This window comes from Monodelphis domestica, chromosome 1, assembly GCF_027887165.1.
Source record: "Monodelphis domestica isolate mMonDom1 chromosome 1, mMonDom1.pri, whole genome shotgun sequence".
NCBI lineage: Eukaryota > Metazoa > Chordata > Mammalia > Didelphimorphia > Didelphidae > Monodelphis > Monodelphis domestica.
In genome coordinates, this window is record NC_077227.1 from 593,429,937 (window position 1) to 593,456,891 (window position 26,955).

At 44.8% G+C, this 26,955-nt stretch overlaps 1 protein-coding gene and 1 long non-coding RNA gene across 2 annotated transcripts; one reads left to right on the top strand and one right to left on the bottom strand.

Moving 5' to 3' along the window:
- Positions 1 to 76: 76 nt before the first annotated feature.
- Positions 77 to 26,955, top strand: LOC103094506 (uncharacterized). Its single transcript, XR_008915575.1, has 3 exons — positions 77 to 809; positions 11,787 to 11,893; positions 26,600 to 26,955. It is a non-coding gene; the product is annotated as an uncharacterized LOC103094506 (long non-coding RNA).
- Positions 7,101 to 12,898, bottom strand: REEP4 (receptor accessory protein 4). The gene is made up of 8 exons (XM_001373352.4): positions 12,458 to 12,898; positions 11,445 to 11,517; positions 10,726 to 10,802; positions 10,511 to 10,631; positions 9,485 to 9,598; positions 8,947 to 9,082; positions 7,886 to 8,040; positions 7,101 to 7,805 (listed from the first exon to the last, which is right to left on the bottom strand). The coding sequence occupies exons 1-8, from the start codon at positions 12,487 to 12,489 to the stop codon at positions 7,737 to 7,739; spliced, it is 777 nt and encodes a 258-aa protein (XP_001373389.1). The 5' UTR covers positions 12,490 to 12,898; the 3' UTR covers positions 7,101 to 7,736.

Here is a 26,955-nt window from a genome sequence, read left to right on the forward strand (position 1 = left end):
CCCCCGGACCTAGGCGGGGGCTGGGGGGCAAGAAATGGGTCATGGGGAGGCAGTTTGCTCCAAGATGAGTTTCACGCCGAAGAAAGGCTCTGTGGCAGACAACTCTCCTCTCCGCAGCTCCCCCACCTCCCAAAGGGATTCTGCTCCCTCTTCCAAAGCATGACCCTCTCCCCACCTAAACAAAAGCCCCAGCCGCCCCCCAAGGCGTCAAACATTTCAGAAATGTGTGTTGAAGGGAGGGAGAGGGAGCTGCTTCGAGGATGCCTTCATTCGGAGCTGCTTCACCTTGTCCTGAGCAGCCACCCTCCCCAGGTCTTCTGCCGGGGCTCCCCCTCCCCAACCACGCCCCGAGCAGTGGGCATCTCTGGGGCCCTGTCATTTGTGGTCAGCTGTTGAAGCTCTGACCCAGGGGCTGAGGAGGGGGAAGGGACCGAATTCCCATCTCCTCCCCTTTCCTCTCCTCTCCCCCCTCACCACCCAGGGTGGGGCAGTGCCAGCCAGGACAACCTGGCCCTGGCCAGGGCCAAGACTGTGTTGAAACAAGAGGCTAATTACGTTGCTGAAACTGGCATCTAAAAATACAGCAACAGGGCCATGTGTGTGCCGTGCACATGGAGGACAGAGACAGGGTGGGTGGGGGGAGCGGGGAGGAGGGAAACTGAGACTCAGGAGAGCTGGAAATGGGGGTGGAGAGGCAGAGAAGGCGCAGCGGAGGGGAAGAGCGGGGCAAGAAAGGACCAAAAGAGGGAACAGAGGAAAGCAATGCCACGGGAGAGGAGAGGAGAGCCAACACCAACACGGGGAGGAAGGTAAGAAGATGGTGGGTGGGTGGGCTTGGGAAAGAAGGCGTGCTTGTGGGAGGGTCACCAGGGTCCAGGCTGGGTCAGAGATGGACATTGCAGAGAAAGGGATGTAATGCAGAAGAGGGATTAGGCTTGTTCTTGCTTGGCCCCAGAGGACAGGATGAGAAGCGCTGGGGGGAGGATGCAGAGAGGCAGATCTAGGCTTGTGTGAACTTCCTAACAAGTAAGAGCTCTCCAGGCCTGAGTGGAATGTGCTGCCTTAGGAAGTAATGGCTCGCCGTTCTGGATGTTTTCGTTTTCGGTCAGCGCCGAGATGACCACTTGAAGCATGGGGGTTCTCCTAGATGCCCTCTTAGCTTTCTTCCAGCTCCCAAACTCCATAATTCTGGACTCGGTGGTCATTAGGGGATGAGGGAGATTGAAGTGTGGCTGTCTGTAGAGAAGGCCCTGAGTCCTGTAGTTTCCCTCCTGTACTCGTTGGCCTAGAATGCCCCGCTTGACCCCCGTACTCCCACCCCAGAGGCAGGGCAGAAAATGGCAGGGGGAGAAACTGAAGGTGAACCCCTCACACAGAGATAAAGCCAGTCTGAAATCTTCCAGAAAACACTGAGCTCATTTAGTACAAACTCCCACCCAGTCCAGAAATCCCCTCTTTTCCCAGCTTCTACTTAGTTACTTCAGGAAGTGACAAAAAAACTCATCATCTTAATATGTCTTGTATGAACCGAGCCGGAAAGGGTATTCGTTCTGGGCAGAGGATTTAAGGCTTAATCGATGGTCAGCCCCGAATATAAACCCAGAGAGAAGCCCCCTATCCTCGGAGGAACAGCCAGATTGGAGTAGCGGATGCCTTGGATCAGGACTGATCTGACCCACAGTCAAAAGGATGCTCCAGGGCTTGGAAACTGTCTTCTTCCCTTTTACTGCCCTTCCAGAGGCGCATAGTAGAGCCTGGGAGATGAATGTGATTTCCCAGCACACCTGGGTACAATCGACAAATGTTCATCGAGTCCCTACTATGTGCCCAGGACTGTGTTAGCCACTCTGAAGGAGAGGAATGGTCCCTGCACTCAGGGAGTTCACAATCTAGTTAAAGAAAGAATATAAGAAGAAATCACTTTGCTTTAGTGCCAAGGTTAGTGGTATAGTCTAGTCATTACTGTGAGATGTTAGAGGAAGAGATGACTGGGGACTAGGGGGGTTAGGGAAGGCTCCTGAAAAGGTGAGTCTTGATTGCACATTGCAGAATTCAGATACAGGGAGAGAGGAAGGAGAACTTTGGAGGAAAAAGCCTTAGCAGAGGCAAAGAAATTGGGCTTTTTTCTTTCAGAATGAATGAATGAATGTAAGAAGGAAGGAAGGAAGGAAGGAAGGAAGGAAGGAAGGAAGGAAGGAAGGAAGGAAGGAAGGAAGGAAGGAAGGAAGGAAGGAAGGAAGGAAGGAAGGAAGGAAGGAAGGAAGGAAGGAAGGAAGGAAGGAAGGAAGGAAGAAAGGAAGGAAGGAAGGAAAGAAGGAAGGAAGGAAGGAAGGAAGGAAGGAAGGAAGGAAGGAAGGAAGGAAGGAAGGAAGGAAGGAAGGAAGGAAGGAAGGAAGCAAGCATCAAAGGATTTCTTATTATGTGCCAAGCACTGAGTGGGAAATATAAATACAGTAGCACCCTTTATCTCATGATTTTGCCTTCCAGAGTTTCAGTTCCCCCAAGTCTGGGTAGGAAAGTGGGGCAAAAAAAGTATCATCCATCTGTGTTGGAGGTCTGCTTCCCAGCTACAATCTGCACTGCCTGTGGAGGGCTCAAGTCAGTCCTTCTGCTGTCCCTTAGATGGGTCTTCTTTTAGGGTTTTTATTTTGTTTTTGTGGAAGGGGGAGTGGGGAGATGGGAGGCTGCAGAGCACCGAGCTAAGAGACAGGATCAGAGAGAGTGTTGTACCATGCAGGCAAGTTAATATGAGTGTCCATCCCATTCCCATTCCCAGTTATGATTACCAATGGTGGTAATTATTACTTTATATATATATATAATATGACATATACAATATAATAGATAATAAATATATAGTTAAATATAATATGTAATTTTAGATTGCTCCCATCTAATTTTCCAACATGAATGTTAAAAGATAAAACAAGGGGCCAACTAGGTGGCTTAGTAGATGGAGAACCAGGCCTAGAAATGGGAGGTCCTGAGTTCAAATCTTACCTCAGCTACTTCCTAGCTGTGTGACCCTTGGCAAGTCACTTGACCCCCATTGCCTAGCCCTTATACTCTTCTGCCTTGGAATGGTTACTTAGTATTGATTCTGAGACAAGGGTTTTTAAAAAAAGAAAAGGTTAAAGCAAGAACTTTTTGTATAAGGTTAGGCATCTCCTGGGGTCTTGGACATATCCCCCTTGGGTAAGGCAGGACTACTGTACAGCACTATATAATAAGTATACTCCGACATGGGCACTGTACCCCCAGAAACTCAAGTAAACTATTATCAGGGAGATTCCTTTGCTCCCTTACACCCTCGTGACTCCTAACCCCAAACATCCAATGTCTCCTATAGGCCTGAGACGCTGGTCCTCCTTTAGATTTAAGATGGACAGAGATGCCCCTCCAGACTACGCCTGGATTCTATCAGGCTACGTCTCAGACCTCTGTCTGTTCCCTAAAACTAAGGAATCTTTAGGGGGCGCGTTCCCTCTGTCTCCGGCAGACCCAGTCAGATGACCAAACCCCTGACCGAATGCCTGAGGGTTTACCGCTCTAGAGTCACATCCACACCATGACACAGCACCTATTGTAAGGGTACAAAGTCCCCAGAACTGAGGGGTTCCGGGAGCAGCCTTCCATCTTGCTGTTCCACCTGCACCATCCTCCTGGCCCTTCTCAACATTACTCTCTAAATGAATAAATGTCTCTTTTTTTATTTTTTATTTTTTTATTTTTTAAACCCTTACCTTCCGTCTTGGAGTCAATACTGTGTATTGGTTCCCAGGCAGAAGAGTGGTGAGGGCTAGGCAAGGGGGGTCAAGTGACTTGCCCAGGGTCACACTCTTTATTTTTAAGCTAAGTTTCGGCGTCTTGCATTCTTGCAGAAAAGTATCCTTCCGGAACCCCAGGGGTGCGCCTCTTCACCCCCACAACATACTCTACTTTACAATTACTGCATTTAGTGTTGATAATGTCTTACTGTGTTTAATTTGTCAATTAAACTTTATTAGTATGGATGTACACGAAAACCACGTCACACAGGGAGTCAGCAAGTGTTCGTTTATGCTTAGACCCATGCTTTAGTCATCCATGGTAGGTCTTAGAATGCAGCTAGGGGGCCCTACTGTAGTTTATTTTTTTAAACCCTCACCTTCCGTCTTGGAGTCAATACTGTGTATTGGCTCCAAGGCAGAAGAGTGGTAAGGGCTAGGCAATGGGGGTCAAGTGACTTGCCCAGGGTCACACAGCTAGGAAGTGGCTGAGGTCAGATTTGAACCCAGGACTCCTCTCTCCAAGGCCCGGCTCTCCATCTACTGAGCCATCTAGCTGCCCTCCCTACTGTATTTTTAAAGAGATAATCCTTGCCTTCAAGGAGTTTACATTCTTTTTTTTTTAACTTGTCCTTTCTGTCTTAATGACTTGCCCAGGGTCACTCTGCTAGGAAGTGTCTGAGGCTAGGTAGCTCAGGTTCCTGAGTGCAGACTGAGCCTCTACCTGAAGGAGCTCTCGTTCCCTTAGGGGAGTTTTACCCTGCTTCCAGAGGGAGGGTATGGATCGGCTCCTGGCAGCAGGCCAGTGGGGGCTGGCTGCAGGAAACGAAGCTTAAGAGCGATCTGATATCAGATGTAAAACTGTGTATACCCAAGGAGACCAGGAAAGCAGGAAAAGAACCCAAGAGTTCCAAAACATCGATTGGGGGGTGCGCATTCATTGAGGAACGGCTAGAATTGCATATTACTATGCAGTAAGAAATGGGGGAAAGACAGCTTACACGTAGAAACAATTGCTAACAATTATGGCACCGAGGTAACGGTGGTCACTCAAGTTCTAGTTTCCTCACCTCCTCCTGGAAGCCTTCCAGTCTCCCTGGATGCCCTCTCCTGGCTTTCCTGGACCATGTCAGACCCATCCAAATCGGTGCCATTGCTGGGGTTCAATAGCCTCTTCTCTTCTTCTATGGCCAAAAGCACCTGGAAGGAGATCCTTCTTGTGGATCCCCCCAAAGCACAGTCAAATACAAGGCTGACACAGAGTTGGGATTCCATAGATTTGTTCAACTTTTCCATAGACTTTGTTAAACTATTGATGATTGCCTTGATTCCATGCCTAGATACAACCAGAGTGCTTAGCAACAGGAGTCTTAAGAGTTGGGTAGCTCCAAGTGAGAGGGAAAAGAGGAGAATGTTGGGATGTGGAATATTGGGATATGGGGGGTGGGTGGTCAGGTGGCTCAGTGGTTGGAGAGTCAGGCCTAGAGATGGAAGGCTCTGGGTTCCAATCTGGCCTCAGATACTTCCTAGCTGTGTGTGACCCTGGGCAAGTCACTTAACCCCCATAGCTCAGCCCTTACCTCTGTGGGAAATTAAGTTTAAGTCCAAGACAAGGTAAGGGTTAAAAAAAAAACAACTGGAAGAGACCTCAGAGGTCTAGTTCAACCCCTGAGCAGAAGTCTCTATATGCCTATCAAGTGGTTATCCAGTCATTTATTGCATATCTTCAGTGAGATGGGAAACAATTTTTTTAAACTCTTACCTTTTGTCTTAGAATTAATGCTATGTTGGTTCCAAGGCAGGAGAATTAATTGGTAAGGGCTCGTAATGGGGGTTAAGTGACTTGGCCAGGGTCACACACAGCTAGGAAGTATCTGAGGCCAGATTTGAACCCAGAATCTCCTCTCTCTAGGCTTGGTTCTCTATCCACGGAGACATCTAGTTGTTCCCTTGGGAAACTATTCTTTACATTCAGTATCAATTCAAAGCAAAAGATTGGCAAGGGCTAGGCAATGAGGATTAAATGTTTTGACTAGTGTCACATAACTAGGAAGTGCCCGAGGGCAGATTTGAACCCAGGTCCTCCAGACTTCAGGTTTGGTGCTCTATCCAGGGTGCAAACTTAGCTGTTCCAACCCGCCCACTTTTGGACAGTTCTATTTAGCAAGTTCTTCCTTAAATTGAGCCAAAATTTGCCTTTCTTTAACACCTACCCACTGATGCCAGGTCTGTGCTTTGAGGCAAAGCAGAAAAAAAAATCATGGACTTCTGCCCGCGAAAAGGAAGGGGTGGCTCCAAGGCACTAATTACTGAAAGTAATGCACAGGCAAGCGATAGTTTTGCTTGGAATTGCTACTGTGGCTGGGCCAAGCCTTAACAGTCAGAACTTCATATTCCCTAGGCAGTCCCAAGAGGGCAGGCAGGGGTCCCCCGGGGAGTCCCCATAGTCCTCCGTTCGTTCCTACCCCAAAAGGAGGGCCAGAAAACCCTGAGCTCTCCCTGCTGCCGAGGGCCACGTTCAGCCAGGGAAACCGCCTAAGAAATGCGTTGGGATTAAGAATACTCCAAGCCCAGCCCAGTTCTCTCTAATCTCCAGGACAGTACATCTCGGAATGGAGAGTGAAGCTGAACTCTTCTGCCACTTTCCTGGCTGGTCGCTGGCTTCCCACTCCCAGTGTTGTTTAGCCCTTTCTCAGTGGGGTCCGATCCTTCATGACTCCAAGGGGTCTTCCTTGCAAAGGCACGAGTGCTCTGCCATTTTCTTCTCCAGCCCATTTTACAGATGAGGAAACGGAGGCAAGCAGGGTGAGGCAACCCCCAGGGTCCCAGGCCAGATTTGAACTCGGGAAGAGGAGTCTCTCGACTCTTCTCCGCCACCACCTCGCTGCCCCATCGCCCGGTCACTCTCCTCCTAGCGCCTCGGCCTACAGAGGTGGGAGGGAAGGAAGGGTGGGCCTAGGACCCTTGGGGGTTGGAGAACGGAAGGGAGGAGAGGTCCACCCGCAGATGGGGCCAGACTGGAGGCAGAGCAGGGGCCGCCCGCACAAGGGGATGCCTCCCTTCCCAAGGCATGGGCTGTAGGGGACCGGGCCAGACAAGCGGGTGCTGTGGCTGCCACCCTGTGGCCTCTCCCTGCCGGTGCAGCGCTTCTGAATGGGGTCCAGGCGGCCGAGGCCTGTGCTCCCTCGGGAAGGGGAGGCCCGCTCCCCAGGCAAAGGCCGCTCCAGCAGAGACGAGGCAAGATCTCTGAAAGAAGCATCTACACAATAGAAGCAGGAGGTGGAGAGAGGCCAACCTGGAGGCTGGGGGCGGGAGAAGGCAGACAAACACAGAGAAAATTCATGGATTTATTTATCAAAACCAATTCAAACCTGGCCACACACCCGTACGCACAGACACATATTTACACCGACACACACACACACAATGACCCCCCAGAAGAGGCCTGTCAAGTCACGTGGGAGGGGGATGGAATGATCCAAGGCGGGCCTGGGACAGAGGGGAAAAGAGTTAGAGAAGGACAATCGAGGCTCCCAGATCCCCTAGCCACGAAGGGGCCGGAGGTGCAAGACGATGGCAGAAAAAAGACGGGCAATAAATAACCCTGGAGTCAAGGCACAAAGGAGGGACTGCTTTGGTATACTGAAAATACAGAACTTGGACATTGGCAACCGGGTGACACCTTTAGCAACCTGAACTAAGAACCCTTAATCCCACCCCACCCCCGGAGCAGGCTGGCAGGGGAGGGGGCTAGGACCCCTGCGGTACTCCCTGGGCCCTCTGATGGGGAATGTCGCCGAGGGCGAGGGCACCGGGACAAGGCGAGATCGTGTGGCAACAGATGAAAACCACGACAAAAAGGAGGCATTTCTGCCTTCTCCAAGGTCCCCCCCCACGCCCTCTCCTGGAGGATGGGGTGTTAGAAGGGGCAAGGCGGCTGGAGGTAGAGCGAATGGGCGACGGCGGGCACTAGCTGTCCAGCTCCACCGGGGCCACTGCCTTCTTCCGAGTTCGAACCTTCATGGAGCGTGAGGTGCTCTGCGGAGGAGAGGGGAGACACGGGTGAGCCGTGGGAGCCTCCGGCACCTCACACGGGGGCTCCGGGGCCATCCTCTCACCTCTCGCACCAGCGGCTTCCTCTTGCCAATCCGTAGGCTCTGGCTCCGGACCAGGGGCTTCTCCCGGGGGCGGGGAAGGGTGTGGGCCTTGGTCTGAGAGTCTGACCAGCACTCGTCTTCCGTGTCACTGTCCTGCAGGCCCCCAGGGCGGTACCCTGGCAGACACAGAATCAGTGGATTCACCCCATGGGGCTCAGGCACCGATACTGGCAGGGGAGGGCATTCCCAGGGCTTCCTCAGACCCGGGCGTAGCTCCCCTTTGCCCTACCGCCGCTCCTCAGGCCCATTCCCAAGCAGCTACATCCCGACGGTACTTCCAGGTTACAAAATATTTTACCTACACGGCTTCACTCAAGCCTCAGAGGTTTACTCTAGAGCAGGGGTCCCCAAACTGCGGCCCCCCAAAGCCATTTATCTGGCCCCCACTGCACTTCCAGAAGGGCAGATCTTTCATGGGTGGTCAGTGAGAGGAGCACTGTATGTGGCGGCACCACAAAGCGCAGCGTCGCTCACGTACAGTACTACTTCCGGTGACATCATCCTTTGTGTGGCGCCTTGTTCTGAGAGTAACTGAACAAGAAAGAGGCGCCACACAAAGGATTATGTGGCTGCCCAGTGGAAGACATCAGCATGGTGAGCTGCGATCTGGGGGAGGGGATTCCGCACTGTGTATACTGCTGCCCGGTATAGTGGTGGCAGTGATGGGCCTGTGCAAGGTGTGACAGGCCATCACAGCCAGCGCTGCAGCCTCCGCTATCCCAGACAGCGGGATACAGATTTGTTCATAGCTTTTTTTATAGTCCGGCCCTCCAACGGTCTGAGGGACAGTGAACTGGCCCCCGGTGTGAAAAGTTTGGGGATCCCTGGGATAGAGTATTAGTCACATTTTACAGATCATGGAGAGACTGAAGGGATGTGCCTAGAGGTCTTCCTGACTACCAAATACCAGAGCCTCCTATCCCCTTGGAAGTAATCTGGGCAACTCTAGACCCCGAGAAGTGCCTTATTTCCTGGGCACAGATCCCAGGGTCCCCTCCCCCGCCTCTCCCCTTCCCTCCTACTGATAGGTGGTCTCCGGTGCAGTTCCTGGTCCTCCAGGTAGAGAGGATCCTGGTAGGGCGGGGCAGGATTGTCAGGGATGGAGCGCAGGTCCTGCATGGAGAAGCTCCGAAGCCTGCCGGCCAAGGCGCCCTGACTCTGCGGGGGAAGGAGAAGACGGTCACTGGGGACACAGAAGGGGTACAAGCTCCTGGCCATGGGGAAGGCCTAGAGGGAGCCCACTTGAGTCTAGGAGGAGTCAGGAATAGGTTTGGAACTAGTGAGAAGAGATCTTCTGAGTCCCAAAGTATCATATCACAATGATGGTATCCCAGATTTAGAGCTGCAAAGGACCTTAGAGATATTGGCTAGTCCAAACTCATTTTACAGATGAGGAAACTGAGGCTCAGTGACTTAATGACTTAGTGAAAGTAAAAACTGGATCTCGTTTGCAACTGTATCCTCCTGAGGATCCTTTCCCTATGTGCCAGGAAGGAATGGCACCACCCAGCACCCCGATGAAGTGCCCAAAGGATTGAGGGTAAATGGCTGGGCTGGCACCTTGGCAGCTGCCTGCACTGCGGCAGTGGCGGCGATGTTCAGACCCCGCTTCCCAAAGCTCAGCACGGTCTCATAGCTCCGCTCCTTTGCCTTCACGATGTAGGAGTCAATTTCCTAGGGACATAGGGAAGTCAAGGATGAGGGAAGGGGATGTGTCCAAGAGCCACATCATCCATTCATTCAACAAGCATTTTTTCAAGGCACTGGTAATAGAAGGTAAAAACAAATCAGGTTTTCTCTTCAGGGAGCGATTTGTATTTTTTTTATAAAAAAAAAAGATAAAAAGAATAAAACTGCAGGGGGCAGCTGGGTGGCTCAGTGGATTGAGAGTCAGACCCAGAGATGGGAGGTCCTGGGTTCAAATCTGACCTCAGACACTTCCTAGCTGTGTGACCCTGGGCAAGTCACTTAACCCCCATTGCCTAGCCCTTACCACTTTTCTGCCTTAGAACCAATACCTAGTATTGATTCTAAGATGGAAGGTATAGGTTTAAAAAAAAAAAGAATAAAACCTCAGCTCTGCTTCCTTATACCCTTATACCTAAATACCCAGGGTGTGAGACCCTGAAAGAGAGGGAAGCCGGCTCTAGTCCCTGCCCTACTCCACCTCCCTCCTACCCTCAGGGTCTGTCTGCTGCAAGACTGTCTGCAGTGTACTGGACAAGATACCTGACATAACCTGCCTTCAAGGGACTTCTCTGAGATCCCTATGAAAGGTCTTACTCTGCCCCCTTCCCAGCCAGAGTCATTCCTAATATATTCTATTAGATTACACTGGGCTTCTTAGGACACCTCAGAGGACCTTCCTGTGTGCACTGGATCCTCACAACAACCCTGTAAGGCAGGGAGGACAGGGATGGTGATTCCCATTTTACAGATGAGTAAACAGAAACTTGGATATGGAAAAGTACCTCCCCCAAGGTCAAATATCAAGTCAGTGGTAGAACTGGATTTAAGACTCACTCAGGTCTCCTGAATATCAATTCAAGGCTTTCCCCTCTCCCATTCAATCTCTCTCCTGCCTACCTTCTCCCGGTAGGAAAGGGCTGGATGGACAAACTTCCTGTAAAGTAGGCTGGCGCCCTTGGTATAAGGGGAGAGAAGCCACACCACAAATGCTATCTTGATCTCATAATAGAAAGGGAACCTGTAAGAGACGGTCAAAGGCAGGAGGGAATCAGGAGGAGGAAGCAGCCAGCCTTGCCCTCCCCAGTCCCAGCCACCCATCATCATCCCCATACCAGGAAATGAAGATGTCTGTGAAAGTCTCTACTGTCATGAAGAAGGCGAAGACAATCCAGTACATCATCCATCGGACCTGATTGGGGTGGAGACGGGGAGTAATAGGGTCAGGCAGAGGCTGCTCTGCCTCTCCTCTTCCCTCCCTACTAGCCCACGTGGTGGAGACATTCCATGAAGAAGCTGGTCCAGCAGCATTCCCCCTATGGAGACTCATACTCGCTAGAACCTATTGCTGCTTCCTCCACTCCCCATAGGTGCCACTTCCCGCTCCAGGGACATCGTCCTTAACATCTTTCCTCTAGACCCCATCCATCAGTGCCCTCCTGATGGTCACCATCATTGCCATCCCTTGCCACCCATCTGTGATCATGGATGATATTTCTATAAAATCCTTCTGATATTGCTAAAAGGTGCTATAAAAAATCATGCCATATCCCGTGGGTAGTAGCATTTTCTTCAACAGACGAGGAAGTTGAGGTTCTAGCAACTGGATCACATCGCTTAATAATTTGTTATTAAGTAACAAATGGAGTCAAATTCAGGGGATCTGCCTCCCCAGTTCAGGGTTCTTTCCACTATATTGTCTGTCTCTCTCTTATCTCCTGCTTTAATCCACTCCCATAAATATGCCAATCTGCCCCCTACCAGGCTGCTGCTCTATCCTAGCTATGCCATCTGCCTTGCCTCCTGCCCCCATCACAAAGAGGTCTACACTCACATATTCCCTGATATTCTTAGTCTTCACAGCCTTATAGGAGGCGTAGGCAGGGTACAGCATTCCAAACACCAGCCTGGATGAGGGAGAGAAGGAAATAGAAGGGGAAAGGCTCATCAGAAGCCCAATTAGAGCCTAACTCCTTCATTTTATGGCAGAGACAAGTGAGGCTCCAGAGAAGGGAAATAACTTTCCCAATGACAGTGGGAGAGCTGGGACTTGAACCTATATCTTCCGGACTACAAATTTCCCCTTCTGCCACTGTTATGGTCTCTAAGCCTGGATCCTCTGGTGCTTGTCCCTACCTCCCATATACAGACAGTGTGTTTGTTTCTGACTTTGCAGAGCCAGTGTTCCTGATTCCTGATTCAGAGCCCTGAAGGCCCCTACCCCATCCCACCGATTACAAACATCCCTAAAACCTGCCCAGGCATGCAGAGGCCTCCCACTGGGTGAGTACACAAGGCAAATCTGCCATGCTCAGAGGGTGGAGAGAACAGCCCAGGGTGGGGAACAAAGACTTTGTAAGAACTCGTGTCAGTGCAAGGTGACATGTATTTGTATGTGTTTGTGTGTGTCAATGCAAGGAAACATGTATTTGTACTGTGTGTGTCTCTGTGTGGCAATGCAAGAAAATATGTATTTGAACTGTGTGTGTCTGTATAAGTTCAAGGGGACATGTTGTATTCCTCCCCAGCTCTGAGGATGAATTATTAACCTGGAGACCAGGGGAGTGAGTCACGTGATTACTCGGGCTGGAAACAGGCAACTAGATTCTCAAGCCATGACCAACCCCTCTTCCTACTAGTCACCATCAGCTATGGAATGCCCCCTACTTCCCTTGAGCCTAGCAATTCGGGGAGGACCAGGACCAGGCCTTTTTATGAGGGAGGGTTGGGTGGGTTTGGGGGCGGCTCCACAGGGGCACGTGGAAGGAAGTTGGCCCTGGGACAGAAGGGGGACGAGGGCCCCCGGGCCAGGCCGCCTCTTCCCCACCCTTGGGTTCCGATACTCACACCACCAATCGGGAGATCACCCAGGACACCATCCTGCCAGCTGCGGGGAGTTGGGGGGAAGGGGTTGCGGTGCCCGGAGATAATCGAGGCAGGGGAAGAGGCTCCGAAGAGGGATGGAGGTGCCTGGGGTGGGAAAGGGGTGCCCCGGAAGACCTAGGTGGCGGGCACTCGGCCGCTGCCCCTCGCCGGCTGGGGAATGGCGGGGGACAAAGCAAGAAGATGGTGGGGACTCAGAAGCGGGTTGCTCGACTTGGTCGCTCCCTCGCAGCTCTGCTCCGGGCGCCCCACAACTCCGCGACTGCTCTGCCTCGGCCGCGCAGCCACCGCCGCCGCCGTCGCTGTGGTAGCTGCCACCGCTGCTACCGCTCCGTCGGGCCCCGAGGCGGAGTTTGCAACTGACTTGAAAGTTGCACTGACCTAACTTTGGTCCAATCCCCGAGGCCCCAGCCGGCGCAGGCGCAGTGGAAACAACAGCCCGGAAGGCTGCAAAAGCCAGGAGGGTAGAGAGCTAAGCCTTAAAGGGGCCGTGGCCTCTCCCTGCTGACTGACTTCTGACACCAGGGTACCTGGAGAGGCGCTTGGCAGAACATCGGGAGAAGGGACTGAGGGATTTAAAATCTAGGAGAAATCTTACCTGCCTCGTTTTTCCAGTGTGGAAACTGAGGTTCTGGGGCAATGAAGTGTTTCATACATAGGAAGTAGCAGGGTTCCAACCCATGTTCTCCCACAGTACCCTGCTATTTCCCCTATGCCATGCAGAAGTGTATTCTTTCTTCTTATGGGGGCTGCAGAAATCCGATCTGAAACCAAAGGGAACTGAGGCAGAGCCCCGATGGATCACGTTTCAATTTAAGGAGACTGGAAGTCCCTAAGCAGTTGGATCCAAGACCTTCCTCATAGTCAAGAATCCTTCTGTTAGTCCGAGGGACATTTTTATACACCTTAAGAGACCCCTAAAAATAGAATAAGGCAGTATACTTCATGAATGGTCAATTTGGGAAGCTGGGGAACCCTATGGGGAAATGTCCTTCATCCCTAATGAATTACCAGTATTGTGTTAGCAGTTTTCTGGGGCTTTCTATAGGTGATAATAAACTCGGGGTGTATGGGTGTGCAAAGAGGACTAAACTCCCATCTGAGGGCCGTCGGAGCCCTTTTCAGGGGGTGTCCACCTTCCACCCAGCTCTCACAGGTGGCTCCAGAAAACTGTGGCATACACAGTGGCCACACAGATAAAACCATCTGGACAGACAAAAGAACTTAACCAGGATGAGGGGCACTGAGGAGCCTCAAACGGGGGAGTTAGGTAGAGGACCACCCCAAGCATGTGAAGACTTCCCCTGATTGAATGGGCAGTGGAGAACAATTTGTTCCAAAGGAGAGGAAGGTGGCAGAAGCAGAAGCTGGGGAACGCTGAAGAGCTTGGTCAGACTTGGAAGAGGTGGTAGTCATGCGCTGCATCCTGAGCCATCTCCCAGTCTCTTGCCTTTTATCTTACCTTTTAATTTCTATGTTGCTGGAAGAAAGAGTGAGGCGGGTGACTTTATGCAAATCTGCCTTGCTTAAATCCAATTAATTCATGCACAAATCAAGACATCATCCTGTGATGTCACTAGTCCTCTTTGAAAACAAAGGACAAACAACAATAACAATGAACATCTATAAGAAGGGGCAAGAAGCTGGAATTTTTTGAGTCCAGTTCTGAGAGTGGGAGGAGCACTAATTACAGCAAATCGCTAATACATCTGAATATAAATCTTTACAGCAGACCTAACTAATAGGGTTAATAGTTATAGTTAATAGTCTATATCCAACATATCAAATAGTAATATAATCATCCATCTATGGTGAGTTAAGTCTAACCCATGACATTTATTCTAACAGTATTAACTACATCAAACTTCATTCTTTCCTACCTAACTCACTTATGCATCACTGACACTAACTAGATTCTGATTAAATTAAGTAAGGGTATCAAAATTATTTTAATAATTCCGCACCTGCCTTTTATGGATCACTAAAGCCTGAGAACACATAGAGGAAAGTCCCAAAATACTAGAGGGGGTAGCCCCTTACTGAGCTCAGTGTGATGGTGACAACAAGAGGGGAAAGGGGCACCAAGACTTTGATACCTCCTGAAGAAACAAGTTTGGCAGGCAATAAAAGTAGAAGATTAGAGTCTATATCAGTATTTCACATATTAGATGTATTGCACAAAAGCCTAGCTGTCTTCTTCTAGATTCAAGGAAGCAGTTGAAACAGTTCTTGCAGATAAAAGTATCACAGTAATGGCATGACATTTTTATTTTTTTTTCCATTTGAATAAGTTTATTTAGTCAATTTAGAACATTATTCCTTGGTTACAATAATCACATTATTTCCCTCCTTTCCCGCAGCCAACCACAATTTCATTGGGTATTACTTGTGTCCTTGACCAGAATCTATTTCCATGTTGTTGTTTACACTAGGATGTTCATTTAGAGTCTGCATCCCCAGCCATATCCCTTCGAACCATGTATTTATTTTTAGAGACAATACAGAACAACACGGACTTGGGCTGAGAGTCAGATTTGTAAGCTCTCCTAAAACCTGGAGTGACAAAGGAGACAGATTATATTCTTTGAGTATGGGAAATTCCATGTGCTGATAAATTAAAGAGTAAAGGTGTCAATGGATAAAGAGGTCCTAGGTTCAGATCTGGCCTCAGACACTTCCTAGCTGTGTGACCCTGAGCAAGTCACTTAAATCTCAGTTGTCCAGCTCATACTGCTCTTCTGCCTTGGAACCAATACTTAGTATAAGTTCCAGGACAGAAGGTAAAGGTTTAAAAAAAAAAAGTAAAGATGAAATGGAAGCAGGTTGAGTGGGAGGATGCTACAGTTTGCAGTTCGGTTATTATTTGTATGTGTGAAGGAGTAGACACCAAAGACAGATGTAGTGATAAAGCCAGAATCCAGAGAGCTTCTACAATCACTTGTGGAGACGAGTGTCAAATGGTGGACAGGCAAGCTGGGAAGAAGCAGCAAACGGGGCTATCTTCCTTATGTTCCCCAATGGGCAAGGGTTTATCAATCAATAAAACTGAAGTTGTGAGGCATCGGGATAACCCAAAGTGCATGCCCTTAAGGCAGCTCTTCTTTAAGCAGCATCTTGGGTAGTCAGGACCATCAATAGTTGATGAACTTTATTGTTCTTATGTTTTTAAAGAACATCCCTAGCCGTCACAATACTGGGTCCCATAATGCTAACTCGCAGCAGAATCACCGCAGACCACACAAAGAAAGATCAAGTGGGATGGGGAGACAGTTCCTACCGTGCAGGGCAAGATGGTCTTGATATTGAAGGAAAATCAATAACCCACTGGGACAATGATCCAGGAGCATGGTTAGGCTGAGGGGGTGGGAGGATGGGGAGTTTGTGCTAATATGGCAAATCTCCAACCCAAGTTGGTCAACATTCCTATCTTTATCAATTTTAGAGATCCAACAACTCATAAAATGGGCAAATTCATGAAAATTCTACACATTGGCTTTTTGCTTACATTTTTAATGTTTTGCTTGAGTATGCATATTTGTTTTTCAATGGACAATGTTGGGCAGAGAAAAGAAATGTTTAAAAAATAGAATTACAGGGATACTACATATATATCATGTGCATAAATACACATTTATATTTTTAAATGCACTAAATCACATCAAAATAAGCTGGAGGTTTTTTTCCTTTAAAAATACACAAAGGATCTAGTGGGAGAAATCACAATTTATAATTTATATATTTCGCAAAGACAATTCCATGGCCAGAGATTTCTAAAAGCGATGGTTTGACATTAAGTTCTAATCCACCCCACTGTCCCAATAGGGAAGTCCAATTAAGAACACATTCTAATGTAGTTCAAATTTGTGTTCTACAATCCCGAACCCATTGTTTATCATTTTACTCCTAACTCTATAACTTTTCTTTATTTGCTTTCAGATGTGAATTTTAAAATCTCCATCTTGCTTGGTCTAGCACCCAGGATTGTGTACACCCACACTACACGGGCATGTGCTAGTCAGTGACAAATCAGAAATAACTAACTGCCCACCTGGGCTGTCCTAAGCCAAGCTTGAGCCACCGTTGGCACTTGTGAGGCAGAGGAAGTGAGGTAGAGAACAGCCTCTGGAATTCGCTCACTTCCTGGGGACAGAGCTAGGCGCCAGTTCGTTCTAGGAACTTGAGCCGGGAGGAGGCCCACAGATAGCTTTCCTTCAGATCGTTCACGGGAGTGAAGGACTGATTCCCTTCTCTACCTTGGCCTTCTAAGGCCTAAACTTCCTCTGGCTCTGCCAGAAGGTGGAGTTAACTTTTTTCCTTTTCCCCCTCTTTCCTTCTCTCCCTCTCCTTACTCCCATTGTGATTAAACCACCATAAACTCCATTCTGACTTGAGTGTTTCATTTTAGGAATTTCATAAGTAAATTCCTTGGCGACCATAAATTAATATTATATCAATCTTTAAAGGTGAATTTCACTATAACACAGATCAAGTTGCAATTTTTATTACTCTAGTTACCAATTGAAAAAAAAAAAACAGGAAGTTTCATACAACTTTCCCACATCAATATAGCCCAAAACTCTCTCAAACCTTTCCTTCAACATACTGAAACCTTTTTCTTGGTCTGAAAATCCTTTCTTAAGTCTTTCATATTCTAGTAGTATCCCAGATTATAATAAATCATTAGTTTTGTTCAAAAACAAAAAATTTGGTACATTTTGGTTAAACAAAACCAATGGCCCACTAAAGATTATTAATCTGAAGGGAGAATATTGAATATTAATATTTCTACAGCAATTAAACTGTTGAATTATGGTCAAACAGTTACAATGCTATTATTCTTTGAAAAAGGAAAGTTCTTCATTTTCCCCTCCTTTTTGCAAAAGGGTAGAAAGGTTCATATAAAATTTCTCAGCTGCAATCTCAATTCCAACTGCTAGTTAGGAATAGAATTGTGAGGAATTCCATATCAACCTTTTAGGTGTTCTTAATAATTATTTTAAAAGTCACTTACAAAGCCTAATCTATTCAAATTACAATTAAGTTCTGGTATGTTATTCACAGAAGTAACAAAAAGAATTGTCCAAATAAATTTTATATAGATTTCAAGTTGCTTTTCTATTTTTAAATAAGCTTCTCTTTGATGGGACAAGAAATAAGACAGCTCCTAGGATTCAAAGACATTCCCAGCAGTACTGGGCATTTGTTTGGTCTAAGCTAAGTTTAGAATATTGTTTAAGAAAAAGCCTTAATTTCTTAAAAAGTATTGAATAATCAAAAAATTCTAAATATTGAACAAAACAAATCATCTAGGTTCTAGCAATTTGCCTAGCCTAATGATTCTTTTCTTTCTTTCTTTTTTAGATTTAAATTTCATTTTTTCAAATATGTGTAGAAATAATTTTTGACAATTGTTTTCTGATATTTTATGATTCATATTCTCTCCCTCTCATCCAGCTCCATACCACAAATTGGTAAATAGTTTGCATAGGTTATACCAGTGCTTTTATGCAATCCATATTTCCATATTGCTCATGTTGTGACAGAAGACATATATCACACATAACAATAAAAAGTTCATGAAGGAAATAGAATGAAAATTGACATGCTTTGATCTGCACTCAGATTCCAACAGTTCTTTCTTTGGCTGTGGATAACATTTTTTATCATGGGTCCCTTGTGGATATACTTAGAAACTTGATTTACTGATAATTTTTTAGTCCTTCAGAGTTGACCATCTTCCAATATTTCTGCTTCTATATACAATGTTTTTCTGGTTATGCTGACTTCACTTTGCATCAGTTCATATAAGCCTTTCCAGGTTTTTCTGAATTCATGCTATTCATCATTTCTTATGGCATAATAGTATTCCATTGCAACCATATAGTACAACTTCAGCCATTCCCCAAATGATGCAGACCCTCTCCGTTTCCAATTCTTTACAAAATGAGCTACAAAAATATTTTTAAACAGGTAGATCCTTTCCCCTTATCTTTGATCTCTTTGGGATACAAAGATTATGAATAGTTCTATGGTCCTTTGGGCATGGCTCCATTTTATTCTCCAGAATGGTCATATCACTTCAAATTCTACCAATGATGTATTAGTGTTCCAATTTTCCCACATACCATCTAATATTTATCATTTTCCTTTTTTGGTTATATTAGCCAATCTGGTAGGTGGGAGAGGATAGCTCAGAGTTTTTGTTTTTGTTTTTTTTAATTTTCATTTCTCTAATCAATAGTGATTTGGAACATTTCTTCATATGACTATTGATAGATTTAAGTTCTTCCTCTGGGGACTGCCTGTTCATATCCTTTGAGCCTAATGGCTTTTTTTTTCTATGTCATCTCTAACTGGGCAGGGAGTTTACTCCTTTCCCATGATGCCAAAAATTCCAACTATAATTCTCCAATTTTAAAAAATTTACCTAAGGGAGATCCTGTAGGAATGTGCATGCATGACCCCATTCTCTTCCTGGCCATACCCACTGAGGAATTTCCTCTCTGAAACTCTCTTAAAGAAAATTTCTAAGGATGCCCCACCCCCACCAAAAATTCCTGAATGCAAGTTGCTCTGAGAAGTTAAAAAAAAGACATCACACATGCAATAAAAATTCATGATGAAAATAAAGTAAAAAATGCTATGTTTTGATCTGCGCTCAGACTCCAGATGTTCCTTCTATAGCTACAGATAGGATTTTTCATCATGAGTCCCTAGGGGTTATTTTGGAACTTTGCATTACTGATAATAGTTTAGTCTATCATAGATAATCATCATGTAATATTTCTGTTATCATATACAATGTTCTGGTTTTGCTCACTTCACTTTGTATTAGTTCATACAAATCTTCACAGGTTTTTCTGAACTCATCTTATTCTTCATTGTTTATGGCAAAATAATATTCCATTACAACCATATACTATAACTTGTTCAGCCATTCTCCAATTGATGGATATCTCTCAGTTTTCGAGTGTTTACCACTATAAAAAGAGTCGCTATAAATATTTTGTACATATTTACCTATTATGTAGCTATATGTTTTTTCCCTTTTTTCTTTGAACTCTTTGAGATACAGACCCAATAGTGGTATTGCTAAATCAAAGACTATACATATACACACATATATTGTGCCCTTTGGTCATGATTCTAGATTGTCCTCCAGAATGGTTGAATCACTATATAGTTCTACCAGCAGTGTTATTAGTGTCTTGATTTTTTCACATCCCTCCAGCATTTACTATTTTCCTTTTTGGTCCTATTGGCCCATTTGATAGGTTTTTAGGTGGTAACCCAGAGTTTTTTAAATTTGCATTTCTCTAATCACTAGCAATTTGGGACACTTTTTCATATGACTATAGTTTTAATTTAGGAGAACTACCTTTTCATCTCCTTTAACCATTTATCATTTGGGGAATGATTTGTATTCTTAGAATGAACTGCAAAAATGAGGCCTTTGCAAAGACACTAGCTATCAAAAATTTCCCCAGTTTGTTGTTTCTCTTCTAATCTCTGTTGCATTGGTTTTGTTAGTACAAAACCTTTTTAATTTAATGTAATCAAAATTATCCATTTCACTTCTCATAATTTTCTCTATCATTTATTTGATCTTAAATTCTTTACTTATCCACAAGTTTGACAGGTAAATTATTCTGTGTTTCCCCAACTTGTTTATGCTTATTACTAGATCAAGTATCCATTTTTACTTTTTCTGGCATATGGTATGAGATATAGATCTTTGCCTGGTCTCTGCCATATTATTTTCCCAGTAGTTTTTGTTAAATAATGGGTTTTTCCCCTAAATATTGGATCTTTGGGTTTATTGAACACTAGGTTACTATGGTCTTTTATTACTGTGTACTGATTACCTAATCTATTCTATTGATTCACTACTCTATTTTTCACTATATTTCGAATACTGGCTACATTAAAGATTGCTTAGTTGAAACGAAAGAGACAAAAACTAGAGACTAAATTTATGAAAGAAGGATAATTATTTGCTCTACTGAGAATTTCTAAATTATGATTTGGATGTTTTTGTAAACAATTTGATGAGTTTTTAGCGTGTTAGTATATAGAATTGTTTAGGTAGGAATAAAACTTTGAAAAGTTGGATGAAAGGGGCAGCTAGGTGGCCCAGTGGTTAGAGTGCCAGGTCCGGATATGGGAGGGCCTGGATTCAAATTTGACCTCAGATAATTCCTGGCTATGTGACCCTGGGTAAAGTCATTCACCTCCCAATTGCCTAGCCCTTGCTGATCTTCCACCTTGGAACCAATATTTAGTGTTAATTCTAAGAAAGAAAGTAAGAAGTATTTATTTTTAAGTTTGAGGAAAAATGAAAATTGGCAGATCCATCAAGTTATCCCATAAAAAAGGAATTTAAAAATAACTTGAGATTGCTTTCAAAGTTGTCATTTGAATTTTAAGAACTATTTTTTCAAAATAACTTAAAAATAGTTTCAGTTTGTTAGTCTTCAAGTTTGACATTTTGAATCTTCTAATTTATAACAGTGAGCCATGAAATATGAGATCCTGGCATTTAGTGATTCTTGTGAAATTTAAGATTTTTAATCATTAACATTAGCAACTATACATCTGTATTTGATTTGGTTGAATTCAAAAAATTAAAGTAGTGTAATGAGGATTTCTGTTCATTTAAAATCATTAGAAAATTAACTCCTATTTTGATGAGAGACAAACTCCAAACCCCTAATTGCTATATTAAGTACAATAACAATAACCTGCAGTATTGGAAAATATCACAAACTTTAGAGGAGGAGATAATTAGAAACTAAGATCTTTTTCAGTCAAAGAAAAAGTGCTTACAAATCTCTTTACACAAATTCTAATTGCCCAGAAGACCTCAAAGAGATTAGAATGAACTGTGTATTTGCAAGCCTTTAAAGACCCCAAAACACAACAGTATTACAATTAATTGGTTTTCTATCATAAAAACTTATACTAAAGAATGGAAGAGAATTCATTAGAAGGTAGATTAAATCTGTAGGCAGTATGATTAGGAAATAATAACTAAAGGAATTAGGCAAATTGAAGAATGTAAGACAGGTTTGTTAAGGTAAGAAAATGTTAGAAATTGATTTGGCTCTTTGGGTGATTTAAAGAAATAAAGAAAATCTCTGTTTCTCTCTATTTCTGAGAAAGGAGTGTCACCATGAAATTTTGAACACAGAATAATAAGAAGCAGGAGAGGTTTGAGAAAAAGAGATGTAAATGTTGCCATTAGTTGTTATTTGTCCTTTCTTTCCAAAGAGGACCAAAGATGTCATTGGTGATATTTTAACTTGTTCATGAATCGAATTTCAGCGAGGCAAAGTTGCACAAAATCATCAGTCTCACTCCGTCTTCCAGAGTCATCCAAGTCCAACAGCAGAACAAAAGTCAGGATGACAGGAGACAGCTGGGAGGATCTTAGTGTCTTTGTTGTCTGACCAGGCTCTAAGTGCTCCATAGCATCTACTTCAGTCATCTTCGTGGCTATTGGAACAAATTGTTCCTATCCACTCCTTCCACTGGGGGAAGTTTTCACACGACAGTTTTTTAGCTGGGTTGTTTTTTTTTTTTAGCTATTTTAATTGCTGAAGCATATGTTTTCTCTTTGGCCCTCAACTTGTCTCATCAGAACTCTTGGGTCTATTGACACTGACAATTATTTAAACTGAATAGAAATTGTACCTGAAGAGCAGGTTTGGGAAATAGTCAAGATTTTAGTCTCTAGCTCAGATAATAGAAATAGAAAGAATGTCCAATTTGACTTCGTTTCCCCCAGAAAAATGTATCCATATATAGCATAAGTTCAACCTCCTTCACATTATTTTTTTAAGACCTTTTGTAATTCTGTACCTTGCCTACCCTTTCTGTCTTTGTCACAATTACCCTTTGTGTAAACGACATGATGGACATAGACCATATCTTAGTTTCTTCACTGTTCCCTAGCAGGGTTTTGTAATTCAGTTCAACTTAAAATTTGATTAAATGCTTATTATATTCAACTAATATTTACAGGTAGCAGGTCTATGGAGTATTAGGAGAAGACTAGTAGGTCTGGTGTGAGGTCTTGCTAAGCCTTTGCTGGGGCTGTTTCCCTCCTTTGATGTCTACCTGCCATCTAGCTCTTACCCGTGGCTCCAAAAAGCTCTAGCATGTGCAGCAACCACATTCCGGTCAAACTGATTGGACCAATGAGTTGAGCCAGGCTGAGGGTAACTAATAAGACTCAAACATGTTGGTGAGCAAGAGGATGTCCATTCCAGGGCTATGAAGGCTTCTCCCAGCAGAAGGGATAGATGAGAACAATTTCTTCTAGTAGCCAAGAAGGTGGCTACAACAGGAGCTCTGGAGTTGGAACTTGGATAGACATGGAAGACACCCAAGATCATCCACTGCATCTTGGGCCATCTCCAGCCATCCTGACTTTTGCCCTGATACTAGACTTGGATGGCTCTGGAAGAGAGAGTGAGTCTGATGACTTTGTGCATCTCTGCCTCACTTCAATCCAGTTTATGAACAAATCAAGACAAACACCCACAGTTTCTTCGACCCTCTTCAAAAAGGAAGGACAGACAACAACAATCAGAAGGATCATCAAATCTCATTTAGACAGAAACGATGATTTTCTTGCTAGCAGGAAGGCAGAACCAAAGAGTAACTGGTTTAGTTCTGCCCCCCCCCCCCTTCCATGACTCCTTGGGTTATTTTGTGTAGACAAGACTGAAACACAAATTCAAATGTTGAAAAGACTTTTCTGAAACATCAGGACATTTACTGATTGACTTATGGAGTAGGCCTGACCCCCCAATTTTTTTATTGCTTTAGTAACTATAAAAGGTTATATATATGCATATATATATATATATATATATATAAATCATGACTGATTTTCTAAGAAGGCTCATTTAAGGTTTTATACCGTTACATAGATGAAAATTGGGAAGTTTGGTGTTAGAACTCGGGAGAATATCAGATGTGAGGTTAAAAAAGGCGGATTCTCTTTTAATTAGAAAAAAATAAGCTTAAAATTACATAGTGTTATATGAAATGTTTCTTTATTATGTAAAATACCATTAGAGAGGTCACTTCTCTATTGAGTTATTGAAATGAAAACATTTTAATAATGAAATACCTTTTGCTTTGAATTATTAAAGTTATCTATTCTGCTAAATTAGCTTTCTAAAAGAGAAAACTATTTATAACTGCTCTGTGAAGTAAGTGAAGAAAATAAAATTCTAAATATTTTATGGTACTAGAGGAAGTAGGATTTGAAGCTCTATATTTTTAAGCATTAAAAACTGGACAAGGCCTGTATGTTAGTGTAAGTATTCCATTTTGTATAGTAACTTTTTTTTTTTGACTCTTACCTGCCATCTTTGAATCATATTGGTTCCAAGGCAGAGGAGGGGTAAAGGCTAGGCAATGGGGGTTAAGTGACTTGTCCAGAGTCACATAGCTAGTTAAGTGTCTGAGGTCAGATTTGAACACAGGACCTCCCCTTTTCAGGCCTGGCTCTCAATCCACTGAGCCATGTCACTGCCCCCTGAGAAGGGAGGCAAATAGGGTCAAGTTTAAGACTTGGAAAGCCAGGGGAGGAGGAACGAGCTACAAAAAACTTTGAATGGTAACACAAGATTTTTTATATCTGGGGCTTGGAATCAGGAAGACTCATTTTCCCTAAGTTCACATCTGGCTTCAGACACTAATTAGCTATGTGGCCCTGGGCAAGTCACTTAACCCTGTTTACCTCAGTTACCTCATCTGTAAAATGAGCTGGAGAAGGAAAATGACCATTACCTTCCCATACAATTTTTTTTAAAGACTTTCTATTGATCTCGGAAGTGATAAGAGTTTATGTATCCCTTTGGCAGCTGAGTGGCAGATGGACTGGATGGGGGAGAGAGTTGAGGTAGGCAAACTCACCAGAAAGCTATTGCAATAATCCAGATGTGAGCTAATGAGGGCCTGCACCAGGGTGCTGACAGTGTCTAACTGTAAACACCCTGCAGGCAGGCACTGGTGCCTCATTTCATCTTTGCTTCCCCAGAGCCCAGCAAAGTGTCTTCCTTATACTTTGGAGACGGCAAAGGGATGTCCTTAGAGTAGGGAACTTTGTGTGTGGCTGCAAATGGGCCAGTGTTCAGATCTTCAGGAATGGACAGTTATCCCTTTCACGTCACGGGGGTTAGGGGCTTGACACCCCCATGATCTGGAAAATCCAGGTAAATGAAACAGAGAAGTCTGAATTCTTTCTTTTTTTTTCTCTTATGGGGCATTTAGAGCACCTTATTGTAAATTTGGGGTTAAAGTATATATTTCTGAGTTTCAAAACTTTTTCTTTGTTGTCTGTTCGCCTTCTCGTGTCATCTGTGGTTTCTGGACACACACCCCCCCCCCCCCACATTTCCATTTCATTTCTATGCCAACCATGGAAGGGATAAATGATTGTCTTGAGCGCTTCCAAGGGCTGTGAGAGATTTAGTCACTTGCACAGTTATGAGAAAGAGAAGACTTGAGGAGGGGAGCAGCCGGGTAGCACAGAGGATACTGCCAGGCTTGTAGTCAGAAGGAGCTGGGTTCAACTCTGGTCTCAGATGCTCCCTAACTGTGTAACCCCAATTGCTTAGCCTTTGCTGGTCTCCTGTCTTAGAACTGATACAAAAGGGAAGAGGGAGGGAGGGAGAGAGAGAGAGAGAGAGAGAGAGAGAGAGAGAGAGAGAGAGAGAGACAGAGAGACAGAGAGACAGAGACAGAGAGACAGAGAGAGAGAGACAGACAGACAGACAGACAGAGACAGAGAGAGAGACAGAGAGAGAGAGAGAGAGAGAGAGAGAGAGAGAGAGAGAGAGAGAGAGAGAGAGAGAGAGAGAGAAGGCTTTGAACCAAGGTCTTCTTGACTCTAAGGCCAGTCTACTATTCTTAGTGGTAGGAGACAATAAATATTTGCTTTAATTGCAATACCTTAAATCCCACTGTGGATTTCTAGGTCCCTCCCCTCCATCAGTCTCAAGTTGACAGTCTTGCCCAGCCAAAAATAGGACCCAAAAGGGGGGTGGGGGGGAAGGCCTGAGGGGAGAGAAAGAGAGGACCTTTGAAAGGGAAAGTAGGAAGGCACCAGGAACAAACACAAATTTGCCAAAATATGCCCTTGAGTCAGAGGACCTGGCACAGATTTTTCCCTGGGACATCTCATTTCTCACCCATCTGCACTCATTTTGAAGGCCTTTGACTTTTCCACCAGCCCCTGCTGGCTGGTCCTTTCTCCTCTTCCTACCTCCCCACATTTTTCAGCTTTCTTCTACGAATGGTCCTCTACCATTAGGTTGTAAGCTTCTCGAGCGCAGACTGGCTTTCTTTTTGTCATATTTGTACATATAGCGATCTCTCTGCCTCTCTCTCTTTTTAACCCTTACTTTCTGTCAGCAACAGCTCTAAGACAGAAGGGGAGAGGCTATGACTTGCCCAGGCTCACACAGTTAGGAAATATGAGGTCAGATTTGAATCCAGATCCTCCTGGCTCTCTATCCATTGTGCCACTTAGCTGTCCCAACATAGTTATCATTTTTTTAACCCCTACCTTCCATCTTAGAAGCAATATTGGTTTTAAGGCAGAAGAGCAGTAAAGGCTAGGCAATGGGGGTCAAGTGACTTGCCCAGGGTCTCACACCTAGGAATTGGCTGAACCCAGGACCTCTTGTCTCTAGACCTGGTTTTCAATCCACTGAGCCACTCAGCTGCCCTTACAATCTCTTTATAAGTGTTTGTTGAATGACTGACTCTGAGGCTTGGTATAAATTTTCCCTTCTGGCTCCCTCTGAAAAAATGGAGAAAAAAATAGCTGACTCCCCTTTCTCCCACATAAGAATGAGGTAAGGAAGAGTGACAGCATGTCTACACAGGACTCCTGAGAGAAAGAGGGGGGTGATTATTATTTATTAAAAGTAATATTTAACTCCCACCTACCTCCCCTGGGGCATGGAAGGGTGTAAAGAAAGTCCAGTGAAAGGCTTCTGGGGAAAAGTGAGCTTCTTGGGACAGGAGATAAATACATGCTGTCCATCATTATGCCATTATTAATTGTTATCATCAATTTTATAGGTACCACTGGGTGTGAGAACCCCTACCAGAGAATGCTCCCCCATGGACGTCTCCTCCCATACCCAGCGGAGCCAGTCAGTATCTGGGACAAGAGAAACTGACCATTGCCAGGACTTGATTAATCCTGCTGAGGACTTTGGGTCTAGGGTGGGAATTCTTATAACCTTTGGACCACATGGAGGGCCTGTGGATAGATTCCCAGATCCATACATTTGAACAGAAAAAACGAATCTGTATTTTCTGAACCTTCAGTTTCCTTTGTAAGCCAACATATTTTATTTTATGCACCTAAGAACATTTTTCTGAACAAATCATCATTCTAATGCAAAAAATAAAAATAAATCGTGACAACCCCC

Bases quoted from the DNA above. Each gene is read 5' to 3' on its own strand.
- REEP4 (XM_001373352.4), bottom strand. From the start codon at position 12,489: ATGGTGTCCTGGGTGATCTCCCGATTGGTGGT. The intron at 10,632-10,725 runs GTATGGGGATGA...CGTCTCTTACAG, and splicing joins ACAGACATCTTCATTTCCTG to GTTCCCTTTCTATTATGAGA. The intron at 9,083-9,484 runs GTGCCAGCCCAG...CTTCCCCCGCAG, and splicing joins CAGTGCAGGCAGCTGCCAAG to AGTCAGGGCGCCTTGGCCGG.